Here is a 25,871-nt window from a genome sequence, read left to right on the forward strand (position 1 = left end):
CTCTTGTCCCCACGACTGAGGCTCAGTAAGATCTGCAGGAACTGGCAGGAACAGACGTCTTCAGCTGCATCTTTTTCTTCATTGTAAGGTACTGTGAAAACCCAACTGAGAGAACTTACTTCTCACTTCGAAAGTGCTTGAAACTTTGGCAACTTGCAGGTCTAGTCCGCTTGTGACCCAGCATATGAACCTTTCTTTTTATTTTTTAAACATTTTTTTTTTATTTGTTTGGCTAAAATAAGCCTTAACAAAAATAAGTAAAACAATTAACAGCAGCTGACAATCGGACATTACAAGGTTTACATATTTCTTTGAGAAATAAAATAATAATTTTCTTACCCAAATCCTGCCACTTTAGGAAGTAGTCTCAATGTTCTAAATTATATTAGTCCATTTTCCCGAAATAAACCAGTTTAAATAACTATTTCACAGTTGATTAAAACCTGTATAGCAGCCGATGATAATGCAGCATTTGTGCCAGAAATGAGTCTTTCCCACAAAAAGTCTGATATGATATCTTCTTCTCTGCGCACAAAGTTCCTAAATAGTTTTAAACGATATATCAATGAGCCTTCACAGTCCATAAGCAGATGTTTTAGTGTTTGCTTGGCATGGTTTATGCAGATTGAACACAGTTTTTTTGCTTTGACCCCTTGATTTCGTTTCTCTAGAATTGCCCTGCAGTGGATTAATTTTACTCTCAGTCTGAGGAAGTTCATGTGAGACGTTCTATAAATAGCCCGATAAACGCCCCAGTTTCTTCTCCGCCTCAAAAAGGCACTTTGGACTAGATCCAATCTAACAGTTTCTATTGTACCTTTCTTTTACGAACTACTTCTGAGAACTTTGGCAAAAACGTTTCCATTTAACTTCCAGAACTGCTTTATCCTATACAAGACTTTAGCCCATTCACTTCGGCCTAACCTATTACATTGAATAAACTCCTCTGGGGAACTCAAACTATTTGCACTGTTTAAGAGTAACTGTAATATTCGTTTTTATTAACTTATGCCTTTTTGCTCCTACTTCAAATGCTCTGAATGCCATTTTGCTCCTCCTTCAAAGAAGTCTAAATGCCTCAGAACCTGATACTGTGAAGTACTGAAGTATATTTTTGTGTGATATAGATTGCCTCCTTTTAGTGAATGTTTTATAACTGATTGTGAAATAAATAAGTGTTTTACCAAGAAACCTTGAATATAAGAGTCTATTTGAATACTTGTAATTATAGACCTCTGTGTAACATCCTTACAGCTCACATTCCCTCTTGAGATAAGCCTGGCTGCTCAGCAACTCTACCACAAAACTGTGTAGTACAGACTTATACCAAAGGTTGGTTTTGCTTACACCTTTAGTCCTAGTTGTGTGTAGTGGTCCCAGAGGGTACTGCACTCAAACTTTGCCTAACAAGAAGGCAGAAACTACAATATGGCCAAAGAACAAGCGAAAAACCTTGTTTTCACGACCATGTTAGCTGCTAGTCACCTTTAGTAGCCATTTGCGGTGAACATGAAAATGCACAAGGAAAATAATACAAAAACGGCACAGATATTACCGATGCCTTCAGTTTGTCTTACGAACATATAATAAGTAATAAAAAAACCACAATATCAAAATTAAAGGGGATACAAAGTATCCCATTGCACTGCACTGTAAGGTGCTGTGTGTAATTGACAGTTTCTTAATATTGACAGTCTTGGGGACTAGTCAGTTCCCCCATAACAATGAGCAAAGAGGTGTGAAGCTGAAGGATTTACTTCCCTTCAATACGTCAGGACAGGATAAAAAAACAAGCAAAAAGGTGTGTCCCATTAAAGTCAATGGAGGGAAATGTGCCAAAGCGAACCTCTTTCCTAACACCTTCTAAGGGGCCAGTTCCCAAGGGTGCCTCTCAGGCTCCCCTTTGTTGCTCTACAATGATTTTATCACCCTGCACAGATTTTAGATAATGGGTATGTGGCAGCTACACATCCGTGTTGGCTTCACCAGAGGGTGCAATCCATTTTACTGCATTGGCAGCCTAATGGACCTTTTTTGTGGTTAATGTGAGGCATCAGAAATGTGAGGGGGACAACCTTTTTGAAGGGTTTTCAAAAGATGTCATTTTATTAAACTCAAAAGGGTTTGATAAACGCCTTACTAGCCATACCCTGACGAGGAGTTCCCTGCCTAAAATAAACTAAAAGAAACACTCAGGGATGCTCTCCCTCACGCTTGTACATATAATAAATTAAACAAGTTAACATATGGCTATTCATATAAAACAAAATTAAGTTATATTCAAGGCCATGTTTCTCCTTGTAACCTGAGTGAGTTTCCCTTCCCCAGATTTAATCAGGATTTCAACCAAAGGAAATCCTGTCTCCCAACAAAGGACCATTTTAGTTCCCATAAGTCTCTCAATTAGACTTGACAAACAGTTCAAAATGTTCAACACGTCTTTGGTCTTTCCACTTGAGGCAGATAGTTCTACACACCTTTTCTTCAGAAAATATGCATACTTCCACAGTTCATCAAGATTAACAAAAATGCTTCTGTCAAGATCATTCTTTAACAGTTCACAAAATTCTTGCATCAGCAATATTGGTTTGTCAGGATGATTCCACAACTATTCACAATGAGTTTAGTCATCTTTTCATTTTTCCTTCTGCATCAACAATGTTAAATACACCACAGTACTTCAAGGTCCCTTATTCTGGTGTACTCTCCTGCCAGGACTAGTAAAACTAGTACTACTTCTACAAGTACTTCTGTGGTTTTGTTTTTCGTCCCAGAACTCAAGTCTTATGATTTGATCAACAACAAGTTTGCTTACTTCTTCTGGGAAAACATGACACACATTGGTGCTGTTTGTTCCATACTTTTGATTTCCACATACAATGCAGATTATGTTCCTCTCCCCCTGAGTACCTTCTGTCAGAAGGCCATCCTTCCTGCCACTCTTGTTTTCCTGCTCTTGCACCAACTAAGTACTGATAAGGGTTCTCTTTTACTCCTGCTCGCCTTTGGTTTAGGCCATGATTGTTCAGGTCTGTTCCCCCTATCATTTCTGTTGGGCAAGCTTGTATGCAGTGCCCTGTGGGAGACTGCACCAGCCTCGTGCTCTTGGCAATGGTTAACTCAACCTTTGGTATAAGCATGTACTACACAGGTTGGTAGAGTGACCGAGCAGCCAGGCTTATCTCAAGAGGGGTCAATGTGAGCTGTATGGTTAGAACATAGAGATTCACAGTGACAAGTATCCAAATAAACACTTATTCTCAAGGTTTCTTGATTAAACAATTATTTGTTAATTTAACAGTCAGTTGAATAAGCCTTCTATAGAAGGCAGCAAATATATGTAACACAACAATATAATTCAAAATACACACTGTTTCTTTAAATCAGCAGATACCCATTTGGGATGACACACAGATGCGTCCAACACCCTGAGGTGACTTAAATACCTAGGACACTGTGGACATTAATATATCACTGGCACATTTAGAGCAATACTGAGTTTGGTGTCAAAGAAAAGGTTTTGGAAATAAAACAATGGTTAACAAATATTCTAAAGCAGGTAAGTACTTTTGAAACCCCCAATGCAAAGTAAATTAACCCTTTCCCAGCTACACAGGTTATGGAATGTGTGACCTTTGTTGAGGGATAGTTAAAGCGCAAAGTCAGAGGATAGAAGTCTTTCAGGGAGACAAGACCGCCAATGTTAATTCAATAAAGTCTAGGGGAGCTGAAGCACTTCTTGAAGGTAAGTAAAAAGTCTTGCACAATATTTTAGAAGTCCTTGTAGAAAATGAACTCCCTGTGTGGCTACAAGCTGGGAGGCTTGTGAGGGGCAAAGCTGCAACCAACTCTGCAAAGGTAACCAAGACAAGTCTCAACTGAGAGCTAGCAAGGCTACACAACAAGAGATAGGTACCCCTTAGTTTAACAGTACCTTTGGTTTGAAGAAATTGGTTCCAGCTGGCTTCTGTTCCTGTGTAGGTCTGCAGACCCTGTTGTTCCTGGGCCTCAGTCGTGGGTACAAGAGGGAGGATGTCTGGGGACTCCTGCACTACGAATTGAAGGTCGGCGGCAGCAATGGGCAAACTTCAGATCAGCGGCACGTCACGGTTTCAGCTTCACACAGCTCTCACAAATAGCGTTTCTTGGATACCTTTATGGACTTTCCTTGCATCTGGGGTTCACCACGCTGTTGAGGTGGCTCAGGCTTGGTCAGTCCTGCTTCATGGGAGGCAAGAGGATCTTCCTGGAGCTTGAGTCTGACTTAAAGATGACACATTCGATTCTGGTGTTCCTCTCCTTGGCAATCGGTTCCTGCAGCAGCAATGGAAGTACAGCCAGCTCCGAGAGGATTTCCAGTGGAGTTCATCTTGGTGTCGATTGGTCCCACCAACCAAGGGGAGGAGTCGTCGTTTGCAGTTCTTCTCTAGTCGAGGCGATTTCGGCGCTTCAGCATTGCAGTAGGGCTTCACCGGGCAAACCAACAGTCCAGGAGTTGCAGCTGGCATCTCTTCCAAGTTCTACTTTGGATTCCTCCGTCCAGTGGTCAACTCTGCCTTCAGAGCCAAAGACCTCGCCTTTTTATGCAGGTTTCTCCCATTAATTCGCAGTTTGCAGCCTAGCTGTGAATCACACAGCCGGGTGGTGGTTGTCCAAGGACAGACAGACAGCCAGCCAGCCAGCCAGCCAGCCAGCCAATCAATTATGGGTGCATTCTTTTTTAAATTTTTTTTTTATTTTGATAACCAACACAACACATCAATGTTACATATGCATTATTTCCATCATCAAATAACAGACCCCCCCCCAAAACTCCCCAACTCCCCCCACACCTTGATTATACGCCTTATCGTGCTCTACAATGAGTTCGTAGTCTCGCCATTTGCTGGTCTTGCATCCTCAGATGCCGCAGCTTCCGACGCATCTGGGCTGTACAAAGTCACAGGGCGATCCACTGCTGTATATCTGTGCTCATTTCTAGTTTCTGTTCTCATAGTGCATTCACCCATACCCCAGTTTCTGCCGCCACCCATTTCTTCAAGTCCCCCACCATCGAGCTACTCTCGCCCCTTAGCCTCTCTCCACTTCATGGCTATGCAGCCTTTGGTTTATATGTACATTAAATCTTTAAGTTTATTCAACGGTTTGTTTTTTTGAGCACCTTTTGTACCTGGACAGTATGCATGTCTCGGGGGCTTGTATGTCCAGACATACGCTGCCTTGGGCAGCCCTATGGTCTACTTGCTCCCAGAACCTCTGTATCACCCGGCACCCCCAGAGCATGCGAGTCATGCCTGCCCCCACTTCCTTGCATTCGGGGCATTCTTTTATGCTTGCACCTCTAAATTTGAAAATTGCTGCAGGCGTAAGGTATGCTCTGTAATAAAGAATTGTATCAATGGTAACCTAGCGTTCCTGAAAACCTTTTTGTAGTAGATTTTTCTACAAAACCTTTACCCAATTCGGCTTCCCACCTCCCCTTTCACTTTAACTCGTCCCTCGAGGTGCCCCCAAGCAATACTTCATAGATTCTACAGATTTCATGTCCACCCTTTGCACCATTCAGCAGGCACTCCACATCCTCACATTCTATCTCCTTGTCTGTGAAGAAATTGAGCTTGTGAACGAACACGAAAAGGCACATAAACAGAATACAAAAGACAAATAGAAGCATGAAAAACAGACTTTAGGGGAGCAAGATGAGAAGCAGGAAGACCAAAAAGTAAGATGGAATAATAGAATATATGTGAAAAGATAAACAAAGAATCAGAAGTTTAGTGGCACTAAAAGTAAGAAAAGACTGTACTTTGAGAATATTAAAGAGAAGATATTGACAAGAACGAGAGCTATGATATGATATTGTATTTATATCGCGCCCATACACGGGTGTTTCAGAGCACGACAAGGCAAGGGAGGGGAACAGGAGAGAACAAAACAGCGATCTTAATAGGCCCAGTGAAATTGAGAACGCGCAAGTGCATGGGAGAGGGGGAGGGGAAAAGTGCATGGAAGGGGAAGAAGTGGAACTTGCGGAGCAGAGGAAAACAGATAAATAATAAATAAATAAATGGCGAAATCAACAGAAGTGGTAGTGCAGCCAGCAAATGGCAAGTGCTGAGATTAAGACAGCAGATAGGGTAGGTCTGAATAAGTGCTGGCGGAAAAGAAGCTGTATGGATACAGATACAGACCCCGGTGCAGGGAGAGTCCCAGGAGAAAGTGCGGTAAGGTGGCAGGATGAGCAGGAACCAAAGGCCCGGAGGAACAGAGGGTGTCCAGGGGCATGGTGTCTAGAGCGAATAGTTCAGCAGGGGAGAGTTGGGGCGAAAGCAGAGGCAAAGAGGAAGGTCTTGAGGAGCTTTCCTGAACCGGAGATGGTTTTCCTCAAGTAAGAGTGGCAGGGAGACTGATCCAGAGGGAGGCCCCAGCCAAAGACCGAGATCTACCGCCAGTTCGTTTCTTAGAAAAACGAGTGACCCTGAGGGACTTGGAGGTAGAGGAGCGAAGAGCTTGAGAGGGGAGACATTTGCAGAGGGATAGCTGAAGGTATTTTGGACCCAGGCCCCAGAACTTTAATCCTTGCAACCACTGGGAGCCAATGGAGAGATTTCAGAGCTGGAGCGATGTGATCCCAGGGCTTGAGGCCAAGGACAAGTCTTGCAGTCCTGTTCTGGATTAGTTGCAGAGGGCGGAGGGAAGAGGCATGTAGATTTAGAAAGAGGCTGTTAAAATGGGCTAACCTAGGGAGAACCAGATCTTGGCAGTGAGCTTCTGTGGGAAGGAGAGGAAAGGCAGAACACCTCTGAGGAGGTGCAGTAAGAAGTTAGATTTTTTTTTAGAGACATCAGAGATGTGGCATAGAAGGAAAGTGTAGAATCAAAGATGTTCCCAAGGAAGGTCGGCCAGAGAGTGAGGCTAAAGGATGGTGACGGTGTGCCAATGAGGAGGATCTCCGTCTTGCTGGCGTTCAGTCAGAGATCATTGGCAGAACACCAATCTTGAACGGCAGTAAGGCAATCCGAGATAAGAGAGGGAGAGGAGGTGGCTGAGGGCAGCCTGAAAATGAGTTGTCGTCAGCGTAGCACTGGAAATTTGAGCAGAAAATGGCAATGCGGTGGGCGAAGGTTGCCAGGTACAGGTTGATAGTGAAGCAGTTGGAGTAGATGAGAAACAGAGAGCGCCATGGGTGAGTAGAGGGAGGAGGCAGAGGGAGAAGTATGAACCACAACGGTAAGTATCAGTCACTGGGCTAAATTACAATCAATAGGCAAAGGTACAATACAAAATACACCCAAGTTTGACTTTGAAACATTCAGTGCAAAATACACCTGTGTTTGACTTTCAAATTAAGAATAGAGGGCCTGTAGTTAAGGAATAAGGTGGGAGTTAGAGGTAAAGGTGAGTATAGAAAATAATAGGAATGAGTGCAAAGCAAGGTGAACTGAGAGAGACAGCAGCAAAGGAAGACCAAGGGAATTCAGGAGGAGGGGCTAACCCATGTAAAATGCGGTACAGGAGACATGGTTGTCTAGTAGTCCAAATGGTAGTAGCCTCTCGGAGGGTATAGGCTGTGTCAGGAGACTCATGAAGCCCCATGTAAGCAGACATGAAAGCTGACACGGGCCTTTTGTTTAGGGCCTTTAGTGGTCTGTGCCGGCTCCTGCCTCCCGGTTGCTGCTATTGGCCTATCTAGGCCTGGTAACCAATGGGAGAGAGAGTCTGGCCAGACCAGGTAGAATGGTGGATCAGTTCAGTTCATTTCTGTCATTTTGGAAGGGCCGAGGAAACACGTGCAGAGCAATGCAGTAAGAAGACCGTGAAAAGGGTAAAGTTGCCAGGTATGCATCTGATCTTCAGCCCCAATCGTGCCGATGCACCTCATTTGTTTAGAATATTTTCACAAAAGCTAGTAGAAATATAAGAAAAAGATAAGTCTGTGTCGATAAAGACCAACGTTATGAACAGTAGAGGAGATAGGAAGACAAGAAGGAGGAAACAAGATAAAAGATTGGGGGGGAATAGTGCATGCTGAGAAATGTTTTTGAAGCATTTAGAACAAGAAAGATTACTATGGATGACAGAAGTAAAGGTAGAGAAAGACAAAAAGAGCTGGGTATTATCAGCGTAAGAGTGATGAGATAACAAAAAAGAGGAAATAATGGCTGAAAGAGGAGAGGTATAAAAAGAAAAACAGAAAAGACCCAGAACAGACCCTTGGGTAACACCATTAAGAAGAGAAGAAGAATCAGAACATACACCAGCACAAGAGATAGAATATGGGTGATTAGATAAATAAGAGCAGAAACAGGCTAGTACTTCTAGAGAACCCAAAGGAGGAAAGAGAGTTTAAAAGTAATGCTTGATCCGCTGTGACACAATCAGCAGAAAGATTGAATAGTATGAGAATAGATGAGTGTTTAGAATAGCGAGCAGTAAGTAATGAGTCACAGACCGAAAGAAGAGCAGCGTCAGTTCAGTGGAGAGGACGAAACCCAGACTGGAAACTAGGAAGAATAGAATTTTCAGTAACAATAGAGAAGACCTGAGAATAAACAAGCCATTCCAGAAGCTTAGAAAGATATGGAAGAAGAGAAATGGGTTGTACATTTGAGGGAGAAGACTGATCTAAGGAAAGTTTTCTTTTTCTTTTCAGGATATGAAGAATAAAGGCATGCTTGAATGAAACAGCAAATGTAGAAGTACGAAGACAAATATTTAAAAAACTAGTGAGATATAGAATTTATAGAAGGATAGACTTTCTGAGTAGGGGGTGATGGAATAGGATCGTTATGAGAAGCAGTAGGTTGTGCACATGAAAGAAGCAACGAAATATCAGAGAAATCTGAAAAAAGAGGCAATAGCCGTTGATAATGAAGATGATGGAGGAGTGTAATGAGAGGTGTATGGTGCGGGAGAAGCAATCGCCCAACGGACAGTAGTCGCTTTAGAAGTTAAATTAATTGCAAAATCAGAGGCAGTTACAGTAGACTTGTGTGAGTAGTCAAGAGAAGGAGGAGAAAGAAGACGAGAAAGAGATTGAAAAAGGCATCTGGGATGAGTAGATTGAGATTGCGACATAACAGATAATAGGACCGTTTAGAGGAGAGAAGCACCTCATACACCACAGTATGATAAGAATAAAATGAAAACCGATCAAAATCTGAACGGGACTTATACCAGCGTCGCTCAAGGTGGCAGAGATCTCTTTGCATGGAGCGAAGTTGTGAAGTAAGCCATGGTTGTGGTGACTTCTGGAAAGGAGAGAATGAGCAACCAGGATATAGTGCATTGAGAGATGAGGAAAGAGAAGTAGAAAGAACAGACGCAGCCTCATCTCCAAGAAGGGCAGCAAATGTTGAGTGAGACAGAAGATTAGAAATAGATGAAGATGAAAAACGAAAAATATTTAAAGCACCAAGATCACAGTGAAGATAAGTAAAAGTGGATGTAGAGAACAAGAACAAGAGATAGGACTAGAAGGAAAAATAGAGAAAACTAGATGGTGATCAGAGGAATAGACATGATACATGGAAACTACAGATGTAGGCAAAGATGAAGTAAAAATAATATCCGTAGAAAGCCAGAAACATGAGATGGAAGCATAGAAAGTGTTGAAATATGTTACAATCAAGAATGGCTATAAATTGAATATATGCATGAATAGAAGAAAGATGAAGATTAAAGTCATCCAGTAATAGAAAAGGAGCAGTGCACGCTAAAATAGCTCGAAGTAGCGCATCAATATCATCACAGAACCATGTAACAAGCCCAGCAGGACAACAGATTAAAAGGAAAGTCAGAGAATAAGGTTTAGTAAAAGTAGTCCGGGAATATTCAAAAGAAGAAAAAGTAGGAAGAGACAACGAAATATAATTAAGTAGAAAAGAAGAAAGATGGAGAATCAGTCCCATCACCACGTCCCGAAAGAGGAGAAATATGCAGAAAAGCAGTGTCCGAAGTTAATAAAGCTGCAGGAATGGCTGTGTTAGAGGAATAGAGCCAAGTTTCAGTGATGCATATAAAGTGTAAATAAAAACGCAGATGCATATCTATAACGGAGTGAGACTTTTTAGAAAGAGACTGAGCATTCCATAGCGCAACATTAATAGAAGAAGAGTGAGAAACACAAGAATGATAGATAAGATGTAAGTAATTGCGAGAGACCAATTATGGAGATTGACGATGAAAGGAATTGGACTAGACATACGAACAGTAGTGTCAGAAAAGCAGAAAAACAGAAATTGGAGCAAGAGAGTAATGATTATGCAAACACTAAGATCGTACACAAAAGAACCCCAGCTAGTAGGCGAGCTGGATGTACTGCTGGCAAGCAAGTCGGAAGAGTGGGCCTCAATGTATCTGAGAAGGAAAAACTGGAGAGATACATTATAGAGAAAGAAAAGAGAAAATTCAGGTATAGTAATCGGTGTCCATCAGCAGATAGCTGTGGCTGGACTTTTCCAGACTTTGCCTGGGCTTTGCCGAGGAAATAATGTTAAGAGTGTCTGGGGCCGAATGACAGGCCAGGAGGGGGCGTGTCTTAGGTTGAATCTTGCACCAACAGCCAAACACAGGAACGCTAGCCCAAACCCCAGAGGAGCAGGCAGGTGAGAGGCAGTCCTCTGTGGAGAACAGCAGAGCTGAACTTCACTTGCCCTCACAACCCGGGATGGGCTGATCTGATGTGTGACAAGTGCAGAGCCTTGGCTTAGACCATAGTAGCATGATCTTGGAAACCCTTTGCTCGAGCAATAAGGTATTGAAACCTGCCCAGATAGATTATTTACTGGTATTATGCTGTTTCAAGTTCTCTGCTTTGTCATCGTCACTGAAACTTTACTTACTCTCTTTTCACTGGACACTTTTTTTCCCTATGCTGTTTTGCTGCCTCCATCTATTTTCTCCTTGTTTTGTCACTTGTCTCCCTCCTCGCCTTAATCTACTCCTTGTTACTGGCCTCTGTGTCAGTCATGTTGTCTTGGTTTGCTTTCAGAGACCTGCAGAATGTGCCGGATGCAGTCCCTGAAGGGGGCCTTGAACCTCCACCACTTGACACTGCCTGGGTGGAGGCCACTCGCAAAAAAGCACTTCTGAAGCTTGAAAAATTGGATACCGATTTGAAAAATTACAAAGGAAACTCCATCAAAGAGAGCATCAGGTGCGTAGAGAGGAAAATGGAAGCAAAGGGAATGTTGTGAAGTGCAATGAAGTCCTCCATTGAGCAGAGTATGGGGGACATGTGTAGGTCATTGGAGTGCTTCAGAGGAGTTGTTTGGATGACCTCGTATTAGGGACCAGCAGTAAAGTTGAGATGTTTGGAAGGACCATATTTTTTGTTGAGGAGCAGGATCACCAGACGTGAGGGTCCAGAGAGCTTTCACCTCCAGAATGGGGCATGCGTAGAAGGGATTTTAAGGGCAGAGGGCCCCTTTGCATGACTCTTGAGGTCATGCGAAGTAGAAAATACTGAGAAGTCAGTGGATGTCAAGTTGGTGGCCAGAAGGCACTTAGTTAATTGAAGGAGCTTTATGTGAGAGTTCAGGGTGTGCTTGGAAAGGGCGCAGAGTTCTAATAAAATAATGAGAACTTGTATTCTGTTGCGATGACTGAACAAAGACTCCTGCTTAAAATATGTAATGTACTCTGGTGCTAACTATTTTGCTGCATGGTTGTTACAAAATAAAATGCATCTGTCATGTCAGGACTAGAGTTGAGTCGCAGCACTCCTTTCCTTTAAAATTATTCTAACTTGTATTTGACCTCTGAGGTATAGTGCCGCTATTGACTATGTGACTTACTGCAGCTTAAATACAGCAAAAATAAATGTTGTTTATTTATTTTATTGTTCGCTTGTTAGGCGCTTATACGGTAAGGGCAACAGGGAGGGAACTTGGTAATGAAACACATTAAAAACACAAAAACCTTTAAATACAGTTTAGGGAAAAAAGGACGGATCTACTATGCCTTGTGAGTATTCAGAACGTGCATGTGCAGCATGGAAGAGGGCACTGGGGGTAGATGCAGGGGTGTCTGTGCTCCTGCGTGAGCCACAGACGATGAGGTGTACGATACGGTGAGTGCTACACTGCCTGGAACCACGTTGGGTGGAAAGTGTCAGCCTCCAGGGCAAGGGTGTGCCGAGGCAAGGGCTGAGAGTAGACAGAAGCTGGAGCGTTGGGTGTGGGAAGTCAAGGTCCCCGAAGATGCATAAGGGCCCAGGACACCCATCACAGCAACTGTGAGATTAGCAGAGGAAAGAATAATGGGAGGAGGAGGCAAAGAGGAAAGTCTTGAGGAGCTCAAGGCAAAGATGGAGGGTGGAGGCTGTTCCACAGGAGGGAGCCAGCTGAGGAAAGCAATTGCCTGGCCTCAGCTTAGACAAAAGCTTTACACACAAAGAATTGGTGCCAGAGGAACGTAGAGGTCTAGAGAGAGAATATTTAGTAAGAGAGAGTTGCAGATAGAGTGGTCCCTGGCCCCAGACAGCCTTGTGGATGATGCAGAGGGATTTGAATTTAAGTGTTAAGAGTGGGTTTGCTACCATAAATTGCACACACAAACACTGTGATTCGAGCTCATTTGAGCATTATTTAATGCAAATCAGAAACAGCCGACATGTGTTTCGAGCTTCAGCTCTTTTTCCCGGCTGCAAAGTTATGTACATAATTTTGCCAATTGTACATATTTAACATAATCATATGTAACAACCAAAATAAAACAAAACAAACAGCAAAAGGGAGGTGGGGGAAAAATATTGGGGGTAAAGAAGTCCTGATAATAATAAATATCGGCCAGAATTAAGTTACCCAACACAAAAGATCCAATATGCATTGACAAAGATAATCAATAGTTAAAGAAACATCCCATATTGATTAGAGAAAATATTCATGAAAAGGATATGGTATATTGACAATGTAGTTAGCCAGTCGAATGAAAACAATTAACACACATAGTGAGAGAAAAAAACAATAAATACATTTGATCAGAAAATTATTGAAGTAAGAGCAATCGAGTAAGCACAACCATGGTCACCCATTGTGCTATATAATAGAGCGGCAAATTTGCCTCATCCAAAAATAGAAAATTACCTTGTGGGAACTTGAAACAGAAGACTAGTAAAGCAACAGAGAAAAAATAAAAAAATAATGAAAATTACAAGATCAGCATGCCACAGTGAACCAATGGGCACATTCTGTGTTTGTCAATTGTGATTCAACAAGATAATGTACAAATCATAAAAATAACTAGCTGATTAGCCTTACCTATAGAGTAATACGGAATAGAGAAATAAATATACGGGGTGCTTTCGCCGGCTCCATTGCAATATAAGAATTATGTGTTACATATAATTCATGAACTAACAATATAACACAAATTAAATTAAATAATTATAGGCATGCAAAAGGATACCTTTATAGTTGCGGTTGCAATTAAACCACTGTCCATGGTTGATAATTGTACAAGGCGTAAAGGTCCGCATGGAAGCAACACGGGATTCATAGGGAGACAAAAACAAACAGCCGTATTTAAGGGTGCTAAACAGGCCTCATTACAACACGCAAAGTTACGAAAAGAGTCACATGCCGACGGCCCCTGCCTCTGGTACAATTGGCAGCAGGGGTCTGCGCGAAAGGACTCGCTTACCGGCACATAGTAAGATGAACTGGAGCCTCGCGCATGCAAGCGGCGCTCCTGTAAATACAGGTTGCCTGTGCTGTTGGCTGCAAAGTTAAAACCCGGAAAAACAGCGCAATCGGGCAGCCATATTGGGAGTAGAATTGCTATGAAACAGATATACAATCAAGCCAGTATCCCGCGTTTGTGAATTACCCATTCTGAAGGGCTAAAAATAAGTGCTCGGTAAGTTGCACATTTATGGGGGCTTGATAAGGTTAAAATGAGAGGAAGCTTGAAAAGTCAATTATTAACCTGGCGCATTGGATATGGATCAGATTAAAGTGATAAAGAACCAAGTGCTTGATAAAACTGCCGCATTGGATGTGGATCGAAATAAAATAATAAGAACCAAAATAATAACATCACGTTTGCCTGAAAATTGTGAGTTGGGTGTGCCATTTACGGCAGTTGCACCCCATGAAGGCCAGTTACCTCCATGCAGCCAAATAAGATTAAACATGGATTTGTAACTTGAATTAAAGCGTAGGGCCATGAAATAAACCACAGGGTGACCAGTGTTGTCTATACAGCACAGTTCTTTGACAGGAAATATATCAATGCACAATTGGCAAACAACAAGAAGAAGAGCAAAGGCATTTGGACAGTCTGACTTCAGAGGAACACCGAAAATTCATGATCGCTGCTGAGACCGGTAGATACAGTACGGTACTGGCAAATTAGCCGTGCTTCTAATTGCCTTAATTTGAGGGTCAGATTGCTGCCACGTTGGGGCAAAGTTACTTTTGCCATGCCGGCAAACCTGATTTCGGACTTATTGTCCATTTGATGATTTCTTTGCCAATGTATGGCCAGGGGATATTTTGCATCTTGGCTTGAAATAGTGGATAGGTGCTCTCGTATCCTAATCTTGAGAGGCCGAATTGTACTACCAATGTAGTATTTGCCACACACACAAAGTATACAATAAACACAACATTTGGAGTTGCAATTAATAAATGCATTCACTTTGAATGTTCCCAAGTTACCAAAATCAATTCGGGAAACCTCTAATGCATAGCAACACATGGAACATTTTCCACATTTGTGAAACCCATAATTACTATTCTGACTAAGCCAAGTTGTCGTTGGTTGCTGGCTAGGCATGAATGATGGTGATACCAAGTTTTTAAGGTTGCTTGCCTTGCTGTAAATGAAATTTGGAGACGCATCCAACCATGGTGCTATCTCTTGGTCAAGATGGAGCAAATGCCAATGACGTTGAACAATTTTGTATAGTTCAGAGCGATCGGAATTATAGCGTGTAATACATTTTAATTTATTAGTATGGCTGGAATTGGATCTCGTTTTCGGTGTGAGTAGGTCAACCCTCTTCATGCTTTGGGCAGTACGTTCTGCTTTCAATACCGTTCCTGGGTCGTAACCTCTAACTTCAAATTTGTGTCGTAAAAATTGACATTCTTGCAAAAAATCATTATCATTAGAGCAGTTTCTGCGTGCTCTGAGTTCACCTTTCGGTATATTGTTAATAACAGATTTGTTGTGGCAGCTGGACGCATGCAAAATTGCATTGACTGCAGTAGCCTTGCAAAATGTTTTAGTTGTAATTGTGTTGTCCTGCAGACTAATTGATAAATCCAAAAAAATAATATTTGAACTACTGCACTTGTGGGTAAATTGGATACCCCAGCCATTATTGTTCAGGTAACTGACAAATTCAATCAAACACTCTACAGTACCCATCCAAATCAGAATTACGTCATCAATATAATGTTTCCAAATGTAAATGAATTGAACAAACTCATTATCAACCAGTGCATATCTGTCCTCAAAGTGGTGCATGAAAATATTGGCAAGTGCCGGGGCATAGCTAGCACCCATAGCCACCCCGATTTTCTGTTTAAAGTAACAGTTGTTAAAGAGAAAAACATTGTTGCATAAGGCGCAGGTTAACATTTCCTTAACCATAGTGATGTGTTCAAAAAAGGATGCAGAATGTTGACGATAAATATAATCAACACTTGCAATTGCTTGAGTATGATTAATCGAAGTGTATAATGCTTTAACATCAAGCATGACCAATAACATCCCTGGTATGACTTGTAATTGGGAAAGAATTTGCAAAATATGCATGGTATCCCGTAAGAAGGTTGGGATCGTAATAACTAGGGGTGACAGACATTCATTAATGTAAATGTAAATGGGTTCCATTATGCCATCTCCACTGCTCAAAATCGGCCTGCCTTATGGTATCTTTATGAATTGTTTATGTATTTTGGGCAGGAAATATGGGGTTGGCATGATGGGTCCATTTACAGTTAAAAATTGTTTTTCCACATCTGTAAGCAATCCCAAAGAGTGCCACTCATTCATTAATGAGGTTACTGTTTGGCGAAGTTGAGGTAAGGGGTTAACTGGTCGTTGTTCATAGCAAACGGGGGAATGAAGATGTACTAATCCCATACTAATATAATCTTGCTTGTCCATAAGTGCAACGTTCCCCCATTTGTCTGCTTCTTTAATAATTGAGTCCATAGTCATTAATTTACGTAATGCCAATTGTTCGGATGTAGACAAATTATGTTTACGTTTTGTAGATTTTTTGGAAGGATCCTCCAAACGATGGCTGTCGTTGGTTACAACCTGATGAAATGAATCAATTAGGTTATCTTTGGGAAAAATTGGAACACATTTGGATTTAGCAGATACTGCTTTAATTTTCAAGTTCTGTTGTTGTATATCAGATTACCAGACAGAGTAGATGTCAAATAGGTATGTTTTTAGCTTTTTGTAGCTCTTTGGTGTGAAGTTAACACAGCTCTTTTAGGCTACAAGCAGATGCAAAAGAGCTCAAAGCAGTTGCGTTCCCTGCTGGTGGGCAAAGCAGTATCTTTCCTGTGAATGAACGATTGCTACAATTGTATGGCTGCAGAAGAGCTTCAGGACTTGCGAGGCAATGGAAAGGTTCCCTAGAAGAGGTTGATTAGCACTTGCTATAGTATAGTATTTACACTCTAAATCCCATAATGTTTTGAGTCCTGTGAGAGCAACTTATACAAGTATCAATTTGCATTGATTTTCTCAGATTGCTTGGTTTGTGTCGTCGCATTGGCATTTGTCTGGCCATATCAGCTCTTTGTGGGCCCTCGTGGTCTATGCTCTGTTGTGGCATTTTAGTTTGGGCTATATATTTTGGGTTGGGCTATTTTGGGCTGCATCTTGAGCCCGATTTGAATTTGTTGTCCATTTGGGTTAAATCAGTGAAGTTCAGGTTGGTTTGTGTCTGTTTAGGTTGGTTTATGTCCTGGTGTGAGAACTATAAAAGTCGCTAGGGTTTAATTAAGTGGTATTTGGTTGAATTTATACTGCATGTCCGTCATGTTTGATTCTATTAGGTTGCTTATGATTTGTGCAACTGACGAATATTCAACTTGGGCTGTTCTTACAACTGTCTTGTTCCTCAGGAGGGGCCATGATGATTTGGGTGATCATTACTTGGACTGCGGAGATTTGAGCAACGCCCTTAAGTGCTATTCCAGAGCCCGGGACTATTGTACCAGCGCAAAGCACGTCATCAACATGTGTCTCAATGTCATCAAGGTAGGCTGATCAAGTTAAGACACAGCGTTAGACATCGAGTCTTGGAAGAGATTACTTGCCTACATAACCATCTTTACAATTAGTCACCATCATATATATTCACCCCACCCAGTAGGCACTGCCTCATGCTAAGCCAACACAGGCTTTCAACGTGCTCTGAAATGATAGGTGCCGCTTTCTGAAAAAGTGCTCACACCAAATCATCCTCAAGACAGCTCAGTGCAGCCTAATACCAGATAGTCTGCTTCCTGCTTGGCATGCCCAACACTTTCTTAAAATGTAATCCAATATTTAGGCAACCTTGCAAGGCTTCTGCATATATGCCTAGGTCCCAACATGCATAACCTGATGAATACTTGACTTGAAAGTAACTGCCACATACATGCCTGACCTTGAAACTGACTGCGTCTTTGCTCGAGCTTCGAGCCCAACGGCCTGAAGTAATGATCTTTGATCATGTTGACTTCTGTAGGTGTAACTATTTTGATTGACTGAGGAAAGGCTTTTCCTCTCTGCTGTTACTCATTGTTGGGGAGTTTTACTAAAGTCCACTTCTAGTAATACTGTAGGAGACTGAATTTTAGGAGTACAGGGCTCTAACTCTTGGGTTTGGCCGGAACAAACCAAAAGGTTGGATAGCTATGATATGATATATGATAGGTTATTAATAACGCGCTTAATACCCCAAAGTTTCTAAGCACGGATCCGGGGATCGAGCCTGCGGTGTTCCGTGTCGTCTTGCTTCCAAGGTGAGCACGTTGCCCATGAGCTATCCTCCCAAGATGCCAGGCTTACTCTGAGTGAGAAGGGCTGTAGGTAAGCACAAAGACCACTGAGCTCACTTAAATTCAAGATTACACTTACTGTAGTTTTATGAAAAAATTGTTAATATAAGCGTTAAGGCAGACAAACCCAATATTGGAATTTGAGGTAAGTGAACTGTCTGCTCCCCGTCCACTGCCTGGTTGTCCTGGATGGTGGTCCTACACCCCTCACTAGCTCATTGGGACTGGCACTCTTGCGCTACCTGTTGTAGCATGATTTACTGTACACCTCAGTGACCATGGGTTAGTTGCCTCTCCCTCATTTTGCGCCTCCCCAAACATTTAACGACTCCACCTCCTCTCCTGGACTTCTAACTCCTTCTGCCTGTGGCTGTACTGTTTCCACCTTTGCTGCTATTTATAATATTGCTGTGCCACTGTGGCTGTACAGTTTTCCACCTCTGCTGCCAAATTTGAATCTCACCTGCTCTTGTGGCTGTACTGTTTCCACCTTTGCTGCCAATTTGAATTTGCTGTGCCACTGCAGCTGTACTGTGTGTTTTGATTTTGGCACACAGTGACTGCATTGTGCTACTTTGTCCTGCTGTTCCTGTCTTGTCCCCCTTTCTCCTCCCCCCCTCATCTTCACCCTCTCCACATCACCTATCGCGCTCTGTTTCCCACATCTTCTCTAACTGGTTCTCCATTGACTATCCTACCCTTCTCACTAAGTCTGGTAGGAAGAAGTTCAAAAAGGATAGCTTGACCTCACACCTTGGTCTCCCTATCGCTGACACACCAGCACTTCCTCCAGACAAACCCTCACCGACATCCTCTTTGTCGTTCTTTCACCTGATCTTTGGACTCCTCACATGGTCTCTGTGCTCTCTCCTTTCTCTTCTTCTCCCATTAATGCTGGCACCCGGTGGGAGGGGCTCCTGGACCCCTTCCACTCCTCTAAAGCAATCATTAATGGCTACCTGAATGGCACCGTCCTGGTCCGAGGCCCTCGGGCCAACCTTCTCCTCTTTGATAGACTCTTCCTGCACCTCATCAACTTCCTTCCTTCTCCTGCTGTGTCCTCTCTCTCCCCTCTGGCTTCCTTGCCTCCCACCTCTTCCTCCTCCTTGGCTACCTCGCCCTCTCCTCCTTCCTCCTATGCCCCCCCTTGGGCACCTTCTACACCTCTGCACGGCGTATCTCTGATTTGTACCCCTCCCCTGAAGGCTGGCAACCTTCTCCATATTGCCACTCTCAACTCTCGCTCGGCTGTCAAACACTCCTCTGACATCTGCCGTCTCCTGGAAGAACGCAACCTGGATGTCCTCGGTCTCACAAGACATGGTTCACTGCCAGCTCTGTCACAAACTTTGACACTTTTCTCCTTGACGGCTACAAGATCCTCTCCGCGCCCAGACCAAACCGTTCCGGCTGGGGTGTAGCCTTGATCTTCCCAGAGTGGATTCCTACACAGGCGTACTCCTCCTTCAAATGCCTTGTCTGTAGGCTTTCTTTCTCTCCTGGCCCCTCTCTTACCATTGCTACTATCAATCGGCCACCTGGTCAGACTACCTCCTTCCTCTCTGAGTGGGCTGACCTCTTCTCCTGCCTCCTGGCCTCGACCACTCAACTCCTCCTTCTTAGAGACCTCAATATCCACCTGGATGCTTCCTGTCGCTCTTCTGTACTCTTTTGCGACCTCTGCGACTCTCTCTCTGTGTCTATTCTTCCCTCTGGCCTGACTCACTCTGCTGGGCACACTCTGGGTGTTCTCATCTCCTCTGACCTCCCCCTCTCTATCCCTCTCGCCACTCTCCTGGGGCGATCACTTTCTCCTTTCCTACCATCTCTCCCTCTCTACCCCGCAGGCCAAGCCTTCTCCAGCACTGCCTTCTACCTTCTCGTGATCCGCCCCATGCAGTGTCAGTTGAGGCTTTCGCTGCCACTTTCTCTCCCCGTCCTCCACCTCTGGCTGACTCTCATCCTGACACTGCCCTTGCCAAGCTCCACTCTGCTGTCGCTGATACTCTCGATGTTCTTGCCCCTGTTATGAGGATCTGCTTGAAGCCCAAAGCCAAGTGCAAATCTTGGCATGACTGACCTAGTCACCCTTAAATGCAAATGTAGGGTGGCTGAGAGGAAATGACTGGGATCTTGTGCATCCTCTGACAAACTGACTTGCCGCCTGCTCCAAAGGCAATACCGACTCTCTATCCGCACTAAGAAGTGAGCCCACATCCAAGCCCACGTCTCTGCGGCATCTAACAACTCTGCCGAACTCTTTAACATTTTCAAGGAGCTGACCAATCCTGCTGCAGTCTCTACTTCTCCTGTCCCCTCCCAGGCCCTCTGCATGGCCCTGGCCTCTCATTTCATCTCTAAAACCCAGGACATCCTGTACATCCTCTCGTCCTCTCCTCCTCTTCTCTCACTGCTATCTCAGATCCCCCTGCAGCCTCCTCTCCTCCCTCTCTCTTCCTTTCCTCTATTCTCCCCTGATGAGATTTCCAGACAATTCCAATCTATGAAAGTCTCCTCAAAACAGTTTCTTCCCTGTTTGTCCAAAACCACCAAGGACCGTATTGACACCCTCGCTCCTGCCCTGGCCAACTTCTGCAACCACTTTTCCTCCCTCTCCCCTCTGAAGCACTTTCTTGTGCATCCGCTTCACAAGAAACCCACAGCCGACCCCTCCTACCAGGCTAACTATTGCCCAATCTCTATCACTCCTTTCCTGGGCAAACTCCTGGAAAAGCTGGCGATCTCCCAGCTTAATATTCACACTGAATCTTCAGAGCAGCCAGAAGCACGGAAACTACTCTCCTGAACATCCGTGACCTGCTCTCCAACCCTGATTCTAATTTCCCCTCTGTCCTCATCCTACTCGATCCCTCTTCTGCCTTTGACATGGTCAACCATGCCATCCTGCTCAACGGCCTTCGTGATAACCCAACCTCCTTCATCTCCAACTGACTCTCCCAGGTCCAACTTTGGTCCTTCCTTTCCTCTAGCTCACTCTCCACTTGTGGTGTTCCCCAGGGGTCTCTACTCTCTCCCTGGCTTTTCAACCAATACCTGGCACCCGTCTCCCACTGCATTGCTGCTCTCTGCTCCAATTTTCAGTGCTATTCGGATGGCACTCAGCTCGTTTTCTGGCTCCCATCTGCCACCTCTTTTCCCTCTCTCATCTCAGACTGTCTGTCTGCAATCCAGGAGTGGTGTGCTGCCAGCGACCTCTGCCTTAATGCCACTAAGACAGAGACAACCCTCATCGGTACTCCTGCACCTTCCTTTCCTTTCACTCTCTGGCCGGCCTCCCTTAGCCCTCACCCTGCTCCCACCTGTGAGGCTAAGAACCTTGTGGTCCTCTTTGACTCCACGCTTTCCTTTTCTCCACACATCTCAGATGTCTCTAAGAAGTCAAACTACCAACTGCACTACCTCCGATGTATTCTTCCTTTCCGTTCCTTCCCCCAGAAGCTCACTGTCTCTAGAGCTCTGGTTCTCTCCAGGCTGGACTACTGCAATAGCCTCTTTCTAAATCTGCCTGCAACCACTCTCCACCCTCTGCAACTCTTCCAGAACAGGACTGTGAGACTTTTCCTTGGCCTCCAGCCCTGAAATCCCTCCATTGGCCACCAGTGGCTGCAAGGATTAATACCTTCAACTCTCACTTAGGAAATAACTTCCTACTTGAGTTCTTGGCTCCTCCACCTCCAACTCCCTCAGGGTCAGTCACTTCTCCAAGCAACGAGTTGGGGTTAGATCTTTCAAATGGATTGTGTCCTCCCACGTATTCCTCATCTATGATATTTGTATCTCGCCAGGGTTGCTGCTTCGGAAAAAATATTTGATGTTTGTCAATCTGCTTAGAATCACATGCTGTGCATAGTCCGTCATCCAGTGGTAACCGCGGAGTATTGCATCTTGTCTTTCGAGAATCGAAAGGGGACGTTGACATGGGCGTGCCTGCAACACTATCCCTACGTGACGTGACGTGTAGTGTACCCAAGATCCCTCAAGCGTCGAGGTCCCTCAGATTGTTTTTTTTCTGCCCAAATTACTGGTTGCCTTTATGCAGAGTTCGTAAAGAACATTGCGATTGTCCAGCAACCTTTGGTCGAATTATTCTATAAAGATATTTAATATCACCCCTTCCGTCCCTTGTCTCGATGGCTGTTCCAGTTTCCGCCGAAGACCTGTGAGATTCGACGGAAGGTGATCCTGTCGGCGTTGCTGGCCTATTCAGTGGGGTCGGGTGGACATTTTTTTTCAAACTGAAAATGCCTTTCCCTTTTTCCCAGTTGGTCTTAGTCACTCTGTGTAACCTCAGCTATGGAGAGGACTCCATTTAGGTTTTTCCCTATTTGTAAGAGCAAATTCCCATGGAAGAATAAGCACAGACGGTGTAACCGGTGCTTGCCGCTCGATCATAAAGAGGAAGCATGTGCAGCCTGTAAGCTCCTCCGCCCCAAGACTTAGAAGGAGCGTAGAGTAAAACGGTAGGCGGCCTACGGTATGTCCAGGGCCCGGGACTTCTCCCACTGCCGCTACCACTGAATGTGACGACGGTTAGAGTGACTATCAGGCCTCCGAACTGGAGGTTGTTGAACTTTTGACAGAAAGCTTGCGTTCTGCATCGTCTGACCCCAGCCCCGATAAGCAGGGCGTAAACTCTACTATGGGGAAGTCACACTCCGGCAACAAAGACAGACACGTGCATGACACTAAGCACACAACCCCTAGCCTTACTTCGACTAAGTCGAAAAAGACTTCCGGTGATACCCGCCGATCGACGAGATTGGCAGCCCTCACCACAGCCGCATGCGTGCCTAGCGACTGGGCAATCCAAGACAAAGGGCGCTACCCCCAAAACACAGTTCTGTCGACACACATTACAGGAAAGCGTACGGCAGCGACAAACAAAGGACTAAAGACAAAGCCTTACCACCGCCGAAAGTTACGGCACTGCTGGAAAAGGTGGGCGATAGGGGCAAGGCCCCGATTCTGCCGAAACAGACTCACAACCGTCAGAGGTACCTATGCGCCTCCCGACTGGTGATGACGTCGAGGTCAGTCTGGCTAGAATTGTGGCCGCCGATTCCCATAAACGGCAGGCTAGGGACTCTCAGAAAGTCTCAGAAAGACCAAAAGATCCACCGAGATCTATGGATAGTGTTCAGAAGTCGAGGGAAGGGCACAGGGATACCCCACCTTCATCGGTCCCGCTAGAGGACTTCTCTGAGGGAGAGGAAGGACTTTCTTCGACGCTAAAGCACAGAGCGCTATGTTTTTCGACGGAAGAGAGTGCTAAGGACACTTTTTTGACGGAAGACTATGAGAGAGACCTTTCCACCCCTAGACCATTCTAGATCGTCAGTCTGGACTAGGGAAATGTTTGAGGACTGCATGGAAAGACTGGACAAGTTTGTTTCACGTGCAGAACAACCTACACCTAGAAGGCCAAGAAGGCCAAGTGAGGAAAGCCCTGCTAAGCCTAGATCTAAATTCTCAAGGCTTTTTGACCCCTCTTTAGAAGAGGACATATATAATCATGACGTTACTGAAGAAGATATTCTACCAGTTAAGGTACAGGAGAATCCTTTCTATAACGAGGAGGAACATGAGCCCATTGGAGATGAACCTGTGGAAGGCTGGGGGAGGACCTGGATGTGGGTGACCCTCAACCATGGCAATCCCCAGAGCCACAAGACCCAGAAGGTCTGGCCTTGGACTCTCCTCGGAACACCCCTACAAGAAATCCTTCTCCTATTGATGATCAACTAACATTTAATGTAATGTTACGTAAAGCAGCTGATCACTTTAAAATTGCCACTGAAGAGGCAGCACCAGAAGCCGACTTTGTTGAGGATATACTCAAAGAGAAGCCGCCAACCAGCCAAGTCATCCCTCTACTCAATTCGATTAAAAAACGCCTTGCTACATCTTTGTCTACACCGGCTCTGACGAGAGGTGTAAACGCAAGAATTGAAAAACTCTTCCGCCCTTCTCCGTCAGACCCTCTATATATTAGAGGTAATTCCACCCCCTATTTGTTGGTAGTCACTACCACAAGGAAAAGAGCAGGGGTTCCTTTATCAACAGGGGAAGCTCCCCCTGCCAAAGAAGGGAAAAGGCTTTATGCACTGGGTAAGAGGGTTACCACAGCGGCAGCGTACTCCACGCGTATCGCCAATAACACCACTCTGTTGGCCAATTACGCAGATGCGCAATGGGCTTTAGTACAAGAAGGCCTACAAGAGGCTCCACAACCTCTACGGATGTGCCTACTTACCACAGTCTTTGAAGGCAGGCAAGTTAACCAAAGTATTTAAAAAAACACTTTGGAGTCTGCCGAGACAGCCAGCCGAGCTCTCGCTCAGGGCATTCTCCTCAAAAGACACGCGTGGCTTTGAAATTCAGGGTTTAAACCTGAAACACAAGTGTCTCTTATAAACAAACCTGTGGAGGAATCCAACTTGTTTGGAAAGGCGGTCGATGAGGCCTTAGACACCGCTAAAAAAGAACATGAAACCCTAAAGAGTTTGGACCAAATTACTTAGACCTTCCACAAGGCGAGGATTTGGAAACCGTTTGTTTCGTGGCCAGCGCTCCACTCACCAACAATACTCTTCAGGAAACAACTGGAACTCTCCACAGGGAACCAATACTTACAATACCTCGTACCCCAAAGGGGTCAGCGGCGTGGTAAGGGGAGAGGCAGGAACCCGACCCCCAGAGGCTCTCCTGCCTCAGCCTACAAATGACTCGAAGATTCGGGTCCCCTCCCATGCCTCTCTGGTCGGGGGTCGGCTGACATTCCTGAAAGCATGGGAAGGAATACCGCGGACCAGTGGGTGCTAAAAACCATAGCCCACGGGTACTGTGTAGAGTTCAACCAATCCCCAAAATACAGACCTCCACGTCAACGAAGATTAACACCAGAACATCTTTGCATACTTCTTCAAGAAGTCAAGATACTGGAACAAAAAGCAGCCATAGAGATCGTACCTCTATCACAGGTAAAGGAGAGTATTTATTCAGTGTACTTCCTTGTACCCAAAAAGGATCTAACCATGCGTCCTGTTCTAGATCTGCACCCAGCGAACAAGTTTGTAAAACCACAGAAAATTTTGCATGATCACCCTGCAGGAAGTAATTCCTCTGCTCACACAGGGGGATTACATGGAAACTCTAGATATGAAAGATGCATACTTTCATATTTCAATGTTGCCAGCGCACAGAAAGTACCTCAGGTTTATAATTGAAAACAAACATTATCAGTTCAAGGTACTACCCTTCGGCATAGCATCTCCACCAAGGGTATTTACAAAGGTACTAGCAGTAGCAGCAGCACACCTGCGCAGGCTATCCATTCCAGTTTATCCGTACCTCGACGACTGGCTCATAACAGGGGACTCCTACGAAACATGTCTGTCAAATACCCAAAAGACGATAGATCTTTTATTCAGCCTGGGTTTCTCTATCAACGATAAAAAATCCAGCTTAGACCTCCGTCAATTCCTACAGGCTCTAATTTGAACGGCCACGTCTTCCCCTGCAACGAGAGGGTTCAAAACATGTTATTTTAAATCCCTCACTATGTAGCCAGTCGGGAGGATAACAGTACGCAAGGCTATGCGTCTGCTATAAATGATGGCGCCATGTATCTACTTAGTTCCTCACGCGCGCCTGCGCATGCGCCCAATGCAAGAGTGGCTAAGCAACCAGTGGTGTCAGGCCAACGGACAGTGGGAGGGTTTAGTAGTGGCCTCGCCGGCCTTAGTTCTCTTGCTGTGGTGGTTGTCGAGGGAAGACCTCTTGAAAGGGAAATCCTTCACCACCCCCGCAGTAGAAGCCACTCTAACTACG

At 44.5% G+C, this 25,871-nt stretch overlaps 1 protein-coding gene across 2 annotated transcripts in view; it reads left to right on the forward strand.

Moving 5' to 3' along the window:
- The window catches only part of GPS1 (G protein pathway suppressor 1), a 559,228-nt gene that overhangs the window by 151,019 nt on the left and 382,338 nt on the right, over positions 1-25,871 (forward strand). For both annotated transcript variants that reach the window (XM_069655322.1, XM_069655320.1), the window contains exons 5-6: positions 10,994-11,158; positions 17,100-17,235. In XM_069655322.1, coding sequence (XP_069511423.1) covers positions 10,994-11,158; positions 17,100-17,235 — 301 coding nt within the window. The remainder of the gene's footprint in view (positions 1-10,993; positions 11,159-17,099; positions 17,236-25,871) is intronic.

Source organism: Ambystoma mexicanum, chromosome 3q, assembly GCF_040938575.1.
Source record: "Ambystoma mexicanum isolate Mex_15411 chromosome 3q, UKY_AmexF1_1, whole genome shotgun sequence".
Lineage (NCBI taxonomy): Eukaryota > Metazoa > Chordata > Amphibia > Caudata > Ambystomatidae > Ambystoma > Ambystoma mexicanum.